This window comes from Salmo salar, chromosome ssa19, assembly GCF_905237065.1.
Source record: "Salmo salar chromosome ssa19, Ssal_v3.1, whole genome shotgun sequence".
In the NCBI taxonomy this organism is placed as follows: Eukaryota; Metazoa; Chordata; class Actinopteri; order Salmoniformes; family Salmonidae; genus Salmo; species Salmo salar.
The window spans coordinates 74,118,088-74,136,314 of NC_059460.1; the positions used below are offsets into that span (position 1 = coordinate 74,118,088).

Here is an 18,227-nt window from a genome sequence, read left to right on the forward strand (position 1 = left end):
AATTCATTTCTCAACGTTCCCAAGAGTGTTCTCTGCCAAACAAACACGAGGATGAGTGTGAGGTGTCCGCTTGACAGCAAAGTACAAATGTGTATGAGTGTATGTGTGAGTACATACAGTTGAAGTCGGAAGTTTACATACACCTTAGCCAAATACATTTAAACTCAGTTTTTCACAATTCCTGACATTTAATCCTAGTAAAAATTCCCTGTCTTAGGTCAGTTAGGATCACCACTTTATTTTAAGAATGTGAAATGTCAGAACAATAGTAGAGAGAATGATTGATTTCAGCTTTTATTTCTTTCATCACATTCCCAGTGGGTCAGAAGTTTACATACACTCAATTAGTATTTGGTAGCATTGCCTTTAAATTGTTTCATTTGGGTCAAACGTTTTGTGTTGCCTTCCACAATAAGTTGGGTGAATTTTGGCCCAGTCCTCCTTACAGAGCTGATGTAGCTGAGTCAGGTTTGTAGGCCTCCTTGCTCGCACACACCTTTTCAGTTCTGCCCACAAATTCTTTATAGGATTGAGGTCAGCGCTTTGTGATGGCCACTCCAATACCTTAACTTTGTTGTCTTTAAGCCATTTTGCCATAACTTTGGAAGTATGCTTGGGGTCATTGTCCATTTGGAAGACCCATTTGCGACCAAGCTTTAACTTCCTGACTGATGTCTTGAGATGTTGCTTCAATATATCCACATCATTTTCCTCCCTCATGATGCCATCTATTTTGTGAAGTGCCCCAGTCCCTCCTGCAGTAAAGCATCCCCACAACATGATGGTGCCACCCCGTGCTTCACGGTTGGGATGGTGTTCTTTGGCTTGCAAGCCTCCCCCTTTTTCCTCCAAACATAACGATGGTAGTTATGGCCTAACAGTTCTATTTTTTTTTCATCAGACCAGAGGACATTTCTCCAAAAAGTGCAATCTTTGTCCCCATGTGCAGTTGCAAACTGTAGTCTGGCTTTTTTATGGCGGTTTTGGAGTAGTGGCTTCTTCCTTGCTGAGCGGCCTTTCAGGTTATGTCGATATAGGACTCGTTTTACTGTGAATATAGATACTTTGGTACCTGTTTCCTCCAGCATCTTCACAAGGTCCTTTGCTGTTGTTCTGGGATTGATTTGCACTTTTCGCACCTAAATACCTTCATCTCTAGGAGACAGAACGCGTCTCCTTCCTGAGCGGTATGACGGCTGCGTGGTCCCATGGTGTTTATACTTGCGTACTATTGTTTGTACAGATGAAAGTGGTACCTTCAGGCGTTTGGAAATTGCTCCCAAGGAAGAACCAGACTTGTGGAGGTCTACCATTTTATTTCTGAGGTCTTGGCTGATTACTTTTGATTTTACAATTTTTTCAAGCAAAGAGGCACTAAGTTTGAAGGTAGGCCTTGAAATACATCCACAGGTACACCTTCAATTGACTCAAATTATGTCAATTAGCCTATCAGAAGCTTCAAAAACCATGACATAATTTTCTGGAATTTTCCAAGCTGTTTAAAGGCACAGTCAACTTAGTGTATGTAAACTTCTGACCCACTGGGTTTGTGATACAGTGAATTATAAGTGAAATAATCTGTCTGTAGACAATTGTTGGAAAAATTACTTGTGTCATGCACAAAGTAGATGCTCTAAACAACGTGACAAGACTATAATTTGTTAACAAGAAATTTGTGGAGTGGTTGAAAAACAAGTTTTAATGACTCCAACCTAAGTGTATGTAAACTTCTGACTTGAACTGTACATGTTCTTGTATGTTGTTATACGCATCTATATGTGTATTTGGATGCATGCGAGGATGTGTGTCATGTTAATGATACATGCTCCATCATTGTGTGTGTGTGTGTGTGTGTTTACGCATGCAAGCCTATGAGAAAGTTTGTCTTCACTCGACTACATTCCAATACATTGGAATGTCACAGTTCCCTCGCTTTCATCTCCCTTCATCACTCAGGTATACCCCCTTCTCCCCATCCCCGCCCCTCCCTGGCACTTCAAACCCCATCAGCTTTCATCAAAAGCCATGGGGGGAGCTCAAGTCAGCCTCTGAGAGGACTCCAATCTGCTGCCACCACCTCCACTGCCACCAGCATCACCACCACCTGCACTATTTGCCAACTTAAAAGGAGATTAGATGCTTATCAATCATGATGCTGTCCAGGAATCCGAAGGTAGATCCTGCCTTCCTCCTCTCTCTCAAGAAAGCCCTTGTCTGACTGAATACCGACTGTAATACCGCGACTCTCAAAGATGCCCGCTGCAGAATAAATAAGGGATGGACAATGTTTTGCTTTACGCTCTTCCAGTACATGACCAAAAGTATGTGGACACCTGATCGTTGAACATCTCATTCCAAAATCATGGGCATTAATATGGAGTTGGTCCCCCCCTTTGCTGCCGTCACAGCCTCCAGTCTTCTGGGAAGGCTTTCCACTAGATGTTGGAACATTGCTGCAGGGACTTGCTTTCATTCATCCACAAGAGAATTAGTGAGGTCGGGTACTTAGGCCTGGCTCGCAGTCGGTGTTCCAATTCATCCCAAAGTTGTTTGATGGGGTTGGGGTCAGGGCTCTGTTCAGGCCAGTCATGTTCTTCCACACCGATCTCAACAAAAAATGTCTGTATGGACCTCACTTTGGGCACTGGGGCATTGTCATGCTGAAACAGGAAAGGGCCTTCCCCAAACTGTTGCCACAAAGTTGGAAGCACAGAAATGTCTAGAATGTCATTGTATACTGTAGCGTTAAGGTTTCCCTTCAATGGAACTAAGGTGCCTAGCCGGAACCAATGAAAAACAGCCCCAGAACATTATTCCTCATCCACCAAACTTTACAGTTGATGCTATGCATTGGGGCAGGTAGGCATTGCGCCTGGTGATCTTATGCTTGTGTACGGCTGCTCGGCCATGGAAACCCATTTTATGAAGCTCCCGACGAACAGTTATTGTGCTGACGTTTCTTCCAGAGGCAGTTTGGAACTCGATAGTGAATGTTGCAACCGAGGACAGACAATATTTACGCGCTACGCGCTTTAGCACTCGGCGGCCTCGTTCTGTGAGCTTGTGTGGCTGAGCTGTTGCTGCTCCTAGACATTTCCGATTTGCAATAACAGGACTTACAGTACAGTTGACTGGGGCAGCACTAGCAGGGCATCCTATGACGGTGCCACGTTGAATGTCACTGAGCTCTTCAGTAAGGCCATTCTACTGCCAATATTTGTCTATGGAGATTGTATGGCCGTGTGCTCGATTTTATACACCTGTCAGCAACGTGCGTGGCTGAAATAGCTGAATCCCCTAACTTGAAGGGGTGTCCACATATTTTTGTATATACACAGTAGTGTATTTGACAGAGGCATTGAATGAGAATTGTCTTCTTTAGATGCCATAATGAATCTTGATCATAATTTTTATTTGATCATACCAGCATCTTTATGAAGTCACTTGTCTCTTGGTGATGATGTCATATACCAAACACTTTAATTGAAGCTGCCGACACTAGTCTTGTCTATTTTTAGACAGCCTACTGTAGCCTTTCTGAAGCCTCAGCTGTGGCATGGATGGTGAAAATGTGTTGCCCAAGGCAGGGGTAACCTGGAGGCTATAGGAGGAAGACATGGTGGCGCCCCATACAGCCTCTTCCTATTCCATTCTACTTGTGGCCAAGTTTTGACCCCATTACGACACAGTTTCCAAATTGTTGGGATAATACCCATGATGGTATGCGAATGCAGCCGGGGCCAACTAACGACCCTGGCGCGCGCGCCTCTCACTAATCCAGCAGACGGCACCGACCATGGCTTCAGCATGATCCAGGAAATCCCTCTATAATCCCCTGACACAATGAAGATTGAGGGTAGGGTGAGGTTGGTTTGGCATGTCCTCAGTCTTACGAGTGGACACTACTTTTAGACCAGAGGTGTCAAACTAATTTCCCTGTGGGCCGAATTCGGTCTTCACCAAGGTCCGTAGGGCTGCAGTTAAAATGTATACTTTTTCCTCACTGTCAAAATTTGCTTTCGAAATGTTCAATGCTCAGCAAGCTGGACAGAATGAAGAGACTATAAATGTAGGTTTATTATCATTTCTACACAGTTTCGAATTTGATTTTAGTAACGTCAATGTCGATTGAGATCGTCCCCCCCCCAAAAAAACCCAACTCAAATTAAATTCTTAAAACACTGCGGGCCTTGTGTTTCACATGTGTGATAGAGCTTGGTGGTCGCTGAGGTTGAGTAACAAAGTTTTAAGCCAGGATTTAAAATAGTAGTTTATTTTCACTTCCGATTCCTCTGGAAGATACAATTGAATCCATTGAGTCAAAGTATTCAACATTTCCCCTAAAGCCCTACAACATTACCACATCAACGGAACATTACCAGATGCTTCCTCATTAGCCTATATTTACAGACAGTAATGGAGGACAATAAGAGCAAAGCAGGAGGCCTTCTGTACATTGCATGTTAATACATTCATGAATGTGACCTGCGTGATGTGTACACTGCACTGCTGGGGTTTCTATGTTCAGCAACCGCCAACTCACATGCCTCAAAAAAAGATTCCCAGCATGCTTGCTATCAACCCTCCGTATGACATCTTGTGATGACACGTATCTGTGAAGAGTGGACACATCCTCGCTTCCAGCTGCGTCCTCATGCAAGAACATGACCGTCCAGCATAGAGTAGGATATGGCCCTCTTGTTGTGAGGGCGGCCCGTTTAGGCTTGGATGTTAGCATCACTAAGAATTATTAATTTACAGGAAAGGGTTGAGGGAAGTAAAAAGGGAGGAGAGAAACAGACAGACAGACAGACAGACAGACAGACAGACAGACAGACAGACAGACAGACAGACAGACAGACAGACAGACAGACAGACAGACAGACAGACAGACAGACAGACAGACAGACGTGATGCAATATTTACAAGACCGAAGCCTGCAAGTGATTCCACCAGCTTTTATGGAAACCTTAGTATCATTCATTTTTATCAATTACTGATTACATGCAGCTAATAGAATCATCATGATGCATCCATGTGCTGAAGAGCAGGTCAGTGGAGGGTAGATGGGTAAAAACTCTAAGGCTGTGTTCCAAATGCACCTGTTGATTTTTGGAGCTTTTACTAGAATGTTTTCTTCTAAGAAGAGATGTCTTCGAGTTTGGGACACACCCTAAATGTGAGCTTTAAATGACTCAAACTCAAAGCACCACTTTCTTTTATCCCCGTCCCCCCCAAAAATAAAACACCATTGAAGCACTGAGTAATATCTCAGCCCTATTGACTGACCAGAGGCATTACCCAGTCAAGAGAGACTTGATCAAGGGGAAGCAGAATTGTAATCATTGCTAGTTAATGAGCGACTTCAATTTTCAAAAGACAGTATGTTTAATGTTAACAGGAAAAGACTGCCTCCTTCGCCGGCATGATGAATAATTCATTGCACATCGGAGGGAACCTAAAATACATAATTACGGGTTGACTTATCTAAGCTTTGATTCTGCCATATCTGACATCAGTGCTGCCTAAACTTTGCCGTATCTTTTTAATAACGGCTTATTAGCATTCAACAGGGGCAGTGAGCAATGGCTCCTGGGTAGAATATTGTTTTTTTGGAGTATTGCCCTCTGCGTTTTACAGAGGATACAACAGTGTAAAGCGCACACAAAATTACGTCAAAACCACAATGAGGGAACAGACCTATTATTGTCCAAAATCATTTCAGTTGTGAATTTGGAGCCGAGTTTCTGGTCTTCTGGCTATCTCTAGTCCTGAGGGAGAAGCTTACTGTGGACATATGAAAGAGGGGGATTCATGTTTTGAGGACTGTACTGAGCTCCAGTTGGACCGATGGTAGAAAATGTAATTTTTTGTGTGCATGCTTTTTTTGGGATCACAGGCCCTGCGGTGGCGGGTGCAAACGGTACACCAGATGGCGAGCGACAGAGCCAGAACCCAACCCGGCGGTACCGGAGAGGGGGAACACTTGGCTTCAGCCCCTCTTCACTGTTTTAAGGGCACCCAGAATCTGTTTCCTTTAGACAACATAAGCCAAGGGAATAAAGGACTTGGAATGGGTGCTTGTGCCCCGTCACACTTTTGACAAGACCTCCACTGAGACAAATTGGTCTGTAATGACATGTTCATGAAAACAGTAGCTAGTTAGATTTATAAGGAGAGTTTCTTGTTTCTTCCTGATTAGTGCAGAGCAAAGTTGAGAAATGCTATTATATTTTCCATAATTGCAATGTACAGGTACATCATTCCATTTCTAGCAACTAGCGCATCTCCTTGTGTTTAAAAAGATCCAAAGACAATATAGCATTGAAATGGATAATAAAACAAATTAGTGCTTCTGCCCAGAGAGAAACAGAGAGACAAAGGAAGCACACAATACTGTAGCCTATAGCACAAAATAAAAACAAGCACAAAAAAACAACAAATGTGGTGGATAACCAGTATTTACATGAACAAGTAAGAGAGACTTTTATATTGGTTGTATATTGAGGAAATAAACAAATCACAGAATCGAGACTGAGGCAATTGTAGAACAGTAGAGAGAGAGAGAGACTGTTTAAAAGCAACACATCTAAGGGAACAAGGCAATCCGTACCCTGCTCCCAGACTAATTCCATTACAGCAAGCCACACAAACCTGCCCACACACCCTCCCACATGTAAGAACCGGGGTGCAGAATGCACACCAAACACAGTGTTTATATTCGTCTGAACATCTGAGTGTCTTTTTCCCATTTCTGTTTTCAATGTGTGGACCTGTTCAACTCTGTGTGTGCGTATTCAGTATTCGATGTTAAATCTCTGTTCTTATGCAAGTCTGCGTACTTTTCATGTGTGTATGTCCTTTTGTGTAAATACCAGTCGGTTGAGTCTTTGTACTTGTTTGTTTATATGTATGTGTGTGTACCGTCTGCATCTGTCTGTCCCGCTTTGAGCGGGAGACATGGATTTACAGTTAAATGCTCCTATGTGCCAACTGTCAGCGTTGACAACTTTTGTGTGGGTGGTTGAATGAACCGTGTTTTGACGGGAAGCGGGGTGGATTGCATGGTGCTGGCAGGGTTTTTTTTGTCAAACAAAATCGGATTTCCCTTTGTGTAGGGGACAGACGACTCCACAGCTACAGGAGAAAAAATTGTTTACTTGACAGGGTGCTTTGTCCCTATCTCCGTGCAAGATGGAGACAGTCGTTGAATACCTTAGTGCTGCCGAAATACATAACACTCTACGAAATGAAACTGACATCTTCAGTTAACCCTAAAAGCGACAACGGGGGTAATTTTTTATGAATTAATGATTGCAAAGAGACACTGTCTGTCAAGCATTAACACTTTATTTTATTAACCTTTTGTAACACAAGTAAATTGTTTAAATTACCCTAAAATAAACATATTTCTTAAACGAATTCACACATTTTAGTCAAATTTGATATTTCAATCAAAATAGACGTTTTTATACTTTTCGTGTTTTGAACATATTTTCTTAAATCAATTTAATCTATAACCACCTGCTATGAACATTTGTCTGTTGTTCATTCAAAGTGTTGTGTTTCTGTGATACTCAGAGGCTGAGAAATTGCTGATTGAGCTGATCTGACATACAGGTATGACCTAAGATGGCCACCGATATGCGCGATATGGGCACCGGTGCCATCAGACTTTTAGCTCGGACTCCGGAACGCTATGGGATATCAACTCAGTTCCAATTGCATCTGAAATATGACACTCGACTTGGAATAAAGACATTGACTGGAAGCTAAATATGTATTTACAACTTGTATTTTTCAGTTACAGTGGCTGCCATGCCCAAATCTGGGGTGGCTCCATATCTATATTTTTTCAGGGTACATACATCTACCTCCTTGCCAAATTTGGTCCTTTATCACGAAGTTTACTATTGAGTCCACGTTTTCAGTTTAGTATATCACTGGTATACAAAAGAGAGATTATTTTTCATTTAAAAATAGGTTTAAAAATGATTACATTATTTAACCCTTGTGCTCAAAATGTACCCGTTTATCTTCAGGCTACATTCCAAACAGTAGTCGTTGATGGGCAAAGGGTTTGATGTTGATGTCCCATATAGCATGGGTTAAGCCGGAACAAAGCCTATGGCCTTCTTGTTTGGTCCCCAATGGCAACTAGCAGTCGTCAGGAGGTGGATGATGGTTTGTCATTCATCTAATGAGTCTGGAAATGTGTAGAGTTTGAAAAACAAAATGTTTCCGTAAACATTTTCTGAATCCTAACGCAGTCCCAGCAACTGTAATTATGGCTTTGTACAGTATGTTGACAACCCTTCTGAGGTATGTTGTTGTACGTATCCTCTCTCTTAATCTCTCACTTATAGTCTCTTTCCCATTCACTACATTTTCTATTTTGGTATGAACCTAACACCTGCTGTGTGGACACCTTTTGTCATACACTCTCAGAAAAAAGGTTTCCAAAAGGGTTCTTCGGCTGTCCCCATAGGAGAACCTGTTTTGGTTCCAGGTAGAACTATTTTGGTTCCAGATAGAACCCTTTTGAGTCCCATGTAGAATCCTCTGTGGAAAGGGTTCTACATGGAACCCAAACAAAAAGGGTTGTACCTGGAACCAAAAAGGGTTCTCCTATGGGGACAGCCGAAGAACCCTTTTGGAAACCTTTTTCCGTAGAGTTTACCAGCTTACACAACCAGGCAGATAACCAACTGAGAGGAAGAAAACCAACCAATTGGAAGCTGGTGTGGAGCCACAGCAGATGGACAAAAGTCTTGTAACGCCCATACACCTAGCCCATTACTTTAAAATGGGATATAAATCAATTCCGACCAGATTACAGATATCCACAGTCCTCACAAATGGCAAATCTGCTTTGGCCAACAAAGGATCCCTGAGCCAGTCTGGAGCTGAGACAGGGGTCCCAACCTGCTGTATACTACAGTATACAGACCTTTATTGTACTTGGCATCGGATCTGGGTTCAAATACTATTTGAAATCATTGCAAATACTTTAGCTGGATTTGATTCAGCTTGCCTGGCAAAATGGAACTAATACAATAGTCCCAAAAGTGTAAGCACTGCCTATCTGGCACTTCAGGCAGGCTATAACAAATGCTCAAATAGTATTTGAACCCAGATCTGCTTGGCCTTTTCCATCAATAGTAATTTGGGGTGTGTGCAGATCATTGTGTATTTATATGTGTTAGGGGCTTACCCAGACACAAAACTTTCTTAAACAAAATGTGACCACATTTACATTTAGCAGAAAAGGGCGGCTCTGCAGAAGGACCGATTAATAAAAACACAAAGAACTTGGTGGCAACAATAAGGTTTTTAGGGTATTTTGTGACTCAAAGCTAAAAAGTGAAATGTTCTGTTAATATCTAGATGTGTGTTCAAGGTTACTCTGGTATTTCCCCTACGGTTTTGACTTTCTACTGAGACCACCTACTGTAGCGCACAGTTCCACAGTTCCTCCCTCTCTGTGATCTTGAAAAGTAGGTACTCTGAATTCTTTTAGAAATGCTTTCTTTAAAATAAATATCTGAGCTTCTCTGTGATTAATTCTGTCAGATGTTTGTGATTTGTGCTTTTCATCTTTTTTTTCTCATCTCCATAACGATGTCATGCAGAGATACAATTCCCCAAAATATTATACAGGTGTCTGTTCCTTGTATTCCTGGTATTATCTAGGTCAATGGGTCCCATACATTGCAGCCTGCATCGTAAGCCGGACACACAGCGACGGCTGACCCACGGATCTCCTCCATCCGTCTACACTTCCCTTTCTCTTCCTTTCCTCGTCTCCCTATACCTCTGCAATCAGCTTGGCTCTCTTCTCCTTTCAAACTGCTCCTGGTTCTCCTCTCTTTGGCCCACACTCCTTTCTTACCACTGCCGTCCCTCTGTTCTCTCCTCTCTTCTCTCTCCTCTGCCCTGATAGCCTGAGGGTAGGTACGGCAACTGCACAATATGCAGTGGGTTCGTTTGAAGCCATTATTTCTTAGGAAACATCAGAAAGAGAAAAGCTCCCGCTTGGTCTTTCTTGTCTTTATCTCTGGGGATTTTCACATACCGATCTCAGTGTCGAGTTCGCTTTTATAAACAATGTCACTTGAAAGCTCTTGGTAAGAGGCACATACACAGGGAAATGAATACCTGAGTGACGTTTCACTGATTGAAGCACTTTTCTTTTTCTTTCCCTTTCAACGCCCCTTCCTCTACTACCACCACAGCAATACCAACCAGGTCAAACATGCCTCATTGAGCTCCACCTGACAGTAAACATAGCCAATCAGCGTCCTTCATCGTGACAAACAAATGCCAAGAGCCACAGGTATGCACTGTGTGGGTCGAGCACCTGAATGACTCTAGCCTACTCACACAAACTAAAGAGCAAACTGATGAAAGGTTGGTAACTTATTGATACAGAGAATGTAACCCAGAGTGATTAAATGAGAATACAAAATACATTTACTATTACATTTGCAGAGACATTTGTGCCCGGCGTACACAGTCATTTGTTATCACTCATTATATTTGATTGAGCTCAAATGCCCTGTCCAGACAAATGAATGGACATTATTTCAAATGTTTTTAATAGCAACAGGCTAACCACAATCAGCTCAAACTGAGCCAAAAGGGATGAGTAGCGGAGTACATTAACGAGCATGTAATTCCTCCCTCATCCACATTGTAGGCAGTTAGGAACATGTACAGTGACTACGATAACCAACAACTATAATTTGTAGCATGACAAAAACACATTAAATGATTTAGAGATTAGCAGTAAGCAGACAATGAAAACCTCGTTAGGCAAGCTGCAATCCGGCAATTGCAAACGACACACTTCACCTGTCCTCATTTGCATACCCAAGTAGTTTCCTGCCAATGTTATTTTAGTTTGTTTGCTAAAAAAGTGTAATAATCTGGTTGGTGATACTGAAATTTCCAGTTTGCTGATTTGAACTATTGGACCATTTGGGGTAAACTACAGTATGATGAGGTATAGTGGTCATCTTCATGCCAGGCATGTCCTACCTTGACACAATCCTAACTACAGAGTACAAAAGAGTGAGTGACTTTAAATTTGAGAAGGCTTTTGTTCGTTTTTTTTCTTTTTTACATTTAGACATGAAAGAGCAACGTCGGCTCCCTACACCCTCATGCCAACAAAGAACAAAGCTTGAATCCAAGACCTAAAGAATGTCAAAAGTCTTCCAATTAATTGGAGGCAACTATATGCAGCTCTTATTGTGATTAAAAGTTTTCCTGACACATAAAGCAGAAATGGAAAATCTTCCCAGCATGGAAGACGTTGGCCAAAAAGAGACAGTGCGAACCATAATGGGCCCCCAGAGCATACTCTGGCTACTCTGCAATAACAGAAACAGGGAATCCAAGTTCATAATTGTGGCCCATACTAGGCCTTACTTACAGTATATATGTTGTTATTATAACTAGAATGTAACTCTGGACAATTTTTTGTAAAGGGGTCATAGAAATGAACAAACTGGATCGCAAGCCACCCACAAGGCAAAGCATGATCCTGTTGCCATGGTGTCAAGTGACCTTTTCCTGCCTGTAAACATTCCCATCCTTTTTCCACCTTATTTACTACGGATGTCATCAGCACTGATTTGTTTGTGCTGGATTCCCCCAGACAAAAGGGCTATCAAAACAAAAACAAAAATAGCATTCAGTCAAAGTCAAAATCTTCTCGGGGTAATAAACAATAAACGCAGGTTAGCTATTTTCGTCATGAATCTTGTTCTGGAGGCAGCTCTGCAGTGGTCAGTAGCTGGCACATTTTAAACCTAACTTTCACCCTAACCCTAACCACACTGCTAACCTTAATGCCTAACCCTAACCACACTGCTAACCTTAATGCCAAACCCTAACCACACTGCTAACCCTTAATGCCTAACCCTAACCACACTGCTAACCTTCATGCCTAACCCTAACCACACTGCTAAACTTAATGCCTAACCCTAACCACACTGCTAACCTTAATGCCTAACCCTAACCACACTGCTAACCTTAATGCCTAACCCTAACCACACTGCTAACCTTAATGCCTAGCCCTAGCCTTAAATTAACACCAAATGCACATTTTTGTTTTCATAAAAAAATCTTATTTTTCCAATTCTGACTTTGCATTTGGCCTATCTAATCGCTCAGTTCTGCCTCCAGTCCAAGACTCATGGGACTAAACGTCAACCTGCAGAATAAACAACAAAATAAGTCACCACAAACAGTTACCTGTAGACTAAATACAAAAAAGATATGAAGGCAATTCTTCAGAAACTCAAAATAAAACAGAAATGTAATTGGGCTAATACAAGACAAAGGGTCTTGATCACAGGCTGGTAAACTAGGGTTGTCCCAGCAGGGGATCTGAAATAACAGTAGTACTGAAAAGGCACAGGGTAGCGCAGCTGAATCATGTATTCTCCACAGACGGTGCAATTATTCGGCAGGCTTTATCCGAGGATTAATGAATCACATGGATTCAAAAGAAAGGATAATAAGTACAGCTTAGCCATAAGGGGGAAAGGGCAATTCTTCTTGACAAATAAGCTAAGCCATCTGACCAATTTAGAGCGTGCATCTGACTGACATGGCCATTCTTTGGTTGTAACGCATCGTTTCAAGATGTCTTTGTGCCAGGAGGACACATCAGAGGAATTGTGGGAAAGACCATGATCAGCCCAAAATGTGATAGTGAACAACCTTTCTCTATTACCTTACCTGTACATCGATGGCCAGAACGGAGCAAACGGAATGGCATCAAACACCTGGAAACCATTTGTTTGACGTGTTTGATACCATTCCACTGATTCCGCTCCAGTCATTACCACAAGCTCGTCCTCCCCAATTAAGGTGCCACCAACCTCCTGTGCTGTACATACAGTGAAACAGACAAGATGTAAGGAATACCCCCAAGACAGTACGTTCCTCGTCCTCGCAATTGGATAACAAGATTTAAAGGTCCACTGCAGTCAAAAATGTAATTTTCCTGGGTTTTGTTTATATCAAAACAAATTGTATATGTCACATGCGCCGAATACAACAGGTGTAGACCTTACTGTGAAATGCTTACTTAAAAGCCCTTAACCAACAATGCAGTTAAAGAATTAGAGTTAAGAAAACATTTACTTAATAAACTAAAGTAAAAAAGAAAAAGTATATTACCACACGATGAGGTTGGGATACTACTGTAAAATTGTGAAAATTATGTTAATCAGTGGAGGCTGCTGAGGGGAGGACGGCTCATAATAATGGCTGGAACGGAGCTAATGGAATGGCATTAAACACATAGAAACCATGCGTTTGATACCATTCCACTTATTCTTCTCCAGCCATTACCATGAGCCCGTCCTCCCCAATAAAGGTGCCACCAACCTCCTGTGATGTTAATGCCTTTTTAGTATAAGAGGTGTTCGAAAAGACCACCTGAAATTTTAACCTGTTGTGGTGGGATGGAGTTTTGGCCTGCCCGGTGATATCACCAGGCGGTAAATAAGTTCATAGACCAATAAGAAAGAGAGTTCCAAACCTCTCTGCCAATAACAGCTAGTTTTCAGATTCCCCATCCCCACTCAGACAGTTCGAACAAAATTATTGCTTGAGAAATTGCTCTTTGTTAAGAAGCTATTTTTGTTTATTTTTTACCATTTTAATTTGGAAACCATCACAGTAAGGTACTTAATTGTTACCCAGAAATGATTTGATATTGAGATAAAAACAACTGCATTGGACCTTTAAAGCTTCAACTGTGACCGTGCAAGAGCATAAAAAAACTCAGTTGTCTCATTTACTGTCACATCCATACATACACTAGTGGAATGATGCAAGCCTGTCTTTGCATGACAACAAGCTGTACCTGTACGTTATGTGCAGAATCTGATGTAACTGACACCACACAGGCAAAATCTGTGAACAGACGGCCAGTGGCCAGATGCCCATTTGGACAAACCTCCTTCATCTCCAGTGTACTGATTTACCAACCAGACTGAGACAAGACTCACCCAACATATTTGAACAGGTGTCAAATATAGAAAATTAAATTTAACAACCAGCTCTCTCAGCAATACAATATACAGTATATTGTATACAGGCATTAGTAATAACTATAATATATCTACATATAAAATCTGGTCTTGCTGGAACAATGCTAATGGTAATGAATAGCTACTGGAAAGAGTAATTCATGGATTAAATTAAAAGACTGTAAATGCTATTTTAACTGGAACTTGTCTTCCTCTGTGAACATAGTCTTAATACAAATGCAAAATGGTTCTTTTGATGACAAAATTAAATAAATGAATCATTGATTGGCTCGAGATGGGAGTGCTGGAACCTTCTGAATAATACAAACCAATGAAAAGTACCTCAGTGTTGATTGCTTCCTAATTTTCCTCTGATGGAACAAGTAGAAATTATCACTGCTATGCAAAAATATTATATAAACACAAGTACGCACACACACACACACACACACACACACACACACACACACACACACACACACACACACACACACACACACACACACACACACACACACTTATTGTTTTTGCAGAGCAAAGACATCTTCAATAATGCCAAGAAACCACCAAAATAACACACAACTTTATAATGAAAATGTGATTTCCCTAGCAGCCCTGGTGATGGTGGTTGAAGTGTATAGCCCCTGCTATTTATTCTGCTCCAGTTGTTGCTCAGTCCAGACAGCTACCACCTCCACTCTCCTTTTCCACAGCAGTCTATGCATACAGTATCTGTCTGGCCAGCAGACAAATGGCAACATCTGCCTGTGTCTTGGGAACCACGCATGCCACATTAATCATGATGACGGGTCAAGTGATGGGTCAAGTAAAGAGGACATGAAAGATATTGCCTTATCAATATCATGACATTTAAATAAACTTCGTTCTAAATCAAATGTAAACATGCTGACCAAAATAAATGTACACATACATGTTATTCAATCATTTCATTGCAACAAGCGTGCGTCAACAGGCGACTGCGTAGCCAGACGCTAAAATAGATAGTTATATTTTAGACGCGCTGCAAGTCCCGCCTCTCGCATCTCCTCATTGGTTTTTAGGAGCATATACACACGTGGGTGATTGAAAGATGAACTGAGGTCCCCACTCCAGTCCAGTTGGTGGCGGTAACGCACCTTAAAGTTGGTTGCCAACCACCATATAAAATCCATAGAAGAAGAATGTACAAGGCAATATTAATCAAAGAAAACTAAATAAAAACTAACTAGGTTTGCACTTTTATATGTGGATTAATTGTCGGAGTAGAAAACACACATTTTGTGTGACTCAATCGGTCAACATTCTGCAAAGATCCAGCAAAAAAAAGGACCATATGCATTTCAGGTAAAATAACAACACAAACAAATTAGCTAGCAACAGCAAGCTAGCTAAATGTTAGCTAAATTTACATGGATGTTTCATATGTGTTTTGACCTCTCCCTTAATTAATATTGTTGGTTCATAGTTGGTCTTGGTATTTTAATCTGTGTGTCATGAATGCGTCTGGTGAGGATAGACGAAATCAGCATGCGCATGATGGCGCACGGGGACGCACCCATGGAGCTGATTTGGTCATCATGTCCCTGTAACCATTGCTTCTCTATTTGAGCAGTTCATTTGCTCATCTGTGATTATGCAAATGATCAATCAAAGAAAAAGAGGGTGAATTAACTACCAAATGAGGAGTGCATTTGTGATTATGGTAATCTAGACACAGACTCCACTACACCAAGATGGGAGTGTATGAAAGCATGGTGTGCCTGTTGTAATTTCAGCCATAAATTATTCAACGCTAGAGCGATGCAGTAAAACAGACAGACAGGATGTAAAGAACTACGAGGAGAGACTGAAACAGGGGAGGGTTTTTTCTCCATTTGATGTGGAAGCTAAATAGGGAAATGCTCTGTTCATTCATTCAAACTGGAATGGTGGAAACCTGCCAATTTTCTCTTTGAAGACATCATGCTGTGTAGTAGTTCCACTCAAAGCACACATGTTGGGGGAGAGAAATTATGTCAGCCGTTTCCAAACATCTGGCAAACAAATTACAGAGTAAAATGCAGTCAAGCTCATTCAGTGTGTGCTTGACCTTCAGTCAGACTAGGTGTAGGGTTTCCATAGACTGACTGAAATATTGGCCAGCAGAATAGGGACAGCAAAAACAATCAATCCATGTAGGCCTATACTGTCCCCATCATGATAACAGGGTGGGCTGACATTGGAACCCAAATGTTAGACAATGGTAGTAGTCTGATTTTTGACGAGACAGAGGTAATGGTAGGGTCAGGTGCATGCTCCCCTGAAGGAATTAATCCACTGTAAGTTTATGTGCTTACTACTGATGCATTTGCAACTGATGCATATATGCCTATAGGTGTAATAGGTGGATAGAGGCTGAGCAAATGCGGAATGATTTATTAACAAACATACCCAGCCACCATTCTCCTGGATCCAGTTCTGTAGGGGTCCGTTCAAGTACTCCATCATCCAACGAGCGATGTTGTCTACCTGGGACGTCATCTCCCGGTTGACGCTCTCCACGCACATTGTCCCTCCAAACTCAAAGAAAGCCACAATCCGACCCCAGTTTACCCCGTCGCTGAAGAGCTCATCTATTACAGCGGTAAACCTTCTCTGTGCCGTGCTGGGTGTAAAATGCAACTGCCCCGACATCTCTGCAAAGTCCCGCTGATACATTCTTTCAATCTCGCCACCCGCATCGCGCAGGACCCTGTGGAGCCTGGCATGTGGGTCAGGTTGCGGACTCCTGTTTTGGTAAGGAGGGTCGGTGTCCTCGCCCGCGGCGGTGGGCTGGGACCTCCGTGCAAAAATTTCGGGGGAGTTGGGTGTAGAGGGGTCCCCAAAGCCATTATTTGGAGAATCGTTTTCTGCTTGAAATTTCCATACAAATCCCATGTTCAACAGTTTGTGATGGATGTATTTTTCGACAATAAAGCGACTGTTGTAAGGATTCTCGTTTGCCATCATGGTTTTGTAATATCCAGAAAGCTGTTTACGCAAAATACATTTCCAATAGTTGTTTGAGACAGCCTAAAAGATATCCCCTAAAATGAGATATGGTGTCAGACGATCAAATGTATCGCTAACATTGGGCAACAGTGCATGATCTGCATAGCAACGCTTGTTCCAGCCGTGGTAGAAAATAATACAAAGTAATCAAACCGTATTTCCAAATGACATATAGCCTATTCCAATAAGAGCATGTGGAAACGCTGTTTTCTTTTAAAAACATGCGCATTCAAATATTTAATCGGGTCAAATAAATGGGGCTATTCTAACATTCATTTCGAGTTCCAGCAGCCAGTCAACTTTACTGTACAGAATGCGCCCTTGTAGTAGAATGATCAGCCCGCAATGTCTGCTTCTTGCATATGGTACGCCCCTTTTCAGGAATCCATTGGAACAGTAATGCGTTGTGGATATGCTTTGAGCTGATCCTCACTTGAACACGAGCCTATGACTGTCTCAATCGGTTGCTTCAATCAACATTGTGTAGCTAGGCCTATTTGTCCAGAAAAAAAGTAGTCTTTGATTCAGTTACATTATTACGTTCTGGGGTTGAATCCTCTGACATTAACTACAAAGTCCCAGAAAGACGGAAGAGAAATGATTTGCAAGGCAGCTCTCGAAATAGCCTACTCTTATTTCACAGAGAAATGCACACAAAAAAACTCAAACGGAAGCACCAGACAGAAGGTCCAAGATTTATACGGATAGAAAAGCGCAGGTTACTTGTGTATTGTATGCAGACGATATCAGCGACGCTCCTCTCATGCAGTGAGTTACAGTAGCCCTCAGCTTTCTCTCGTCCACTCCCTGGTAGGCGAGCCACTCACTCCCACTCAGGGAGGTACTTCCTTCTAGCTACGTCACTCTCATTCAAGCTTTTCTTGTATTGTGTTAAGTGAAGCCATATGGCCATAGGATGATATGATGGTCATCTGTTTATGTTCGCACAATTTAACACATTACATATGTTATAACAGAGTAGCTAGCCCATAAAGTGGCATAACTAGGGACAGTAGGTTCTACATACTACATTATTACCATGTAGTTACAGGATAAGCCTATGATAAGACATTATAAACATCAAAATGTATAGAACAAATGGACATCAAAATGTATGGTAACAATGTTAAAGTAACAGTGTACTGC

General features: G+C 41.8%; 1 protein-coding gene across 1 annotated transcript in view; it reads right to left on the reverse strand.

Moving 5' to 3' along the window:
* LOC106579593 (apoptosis regulator Bcl-2) overlaps positions 1 to 17,901 on the reverse strand; it is a 74,899-nt gene extending 56,998 nt beyond the window's left edge. Inside the window, exon 1 of the mRNA XM_014159646.2 lies at positions 16,482 to 17,901. Coding sequence (XP_014015121.2) covers positions 16,482 to 17,039 — 558 coding nt within the window. The 5' untranslated portion in view covers positions 17,040 to 17,901. The remainder of the gene's footprint in view (positions 1 to 16,481) is intronic.
* Positions 17,902 to 18,227: the final 326 nt, after the last annotated feature.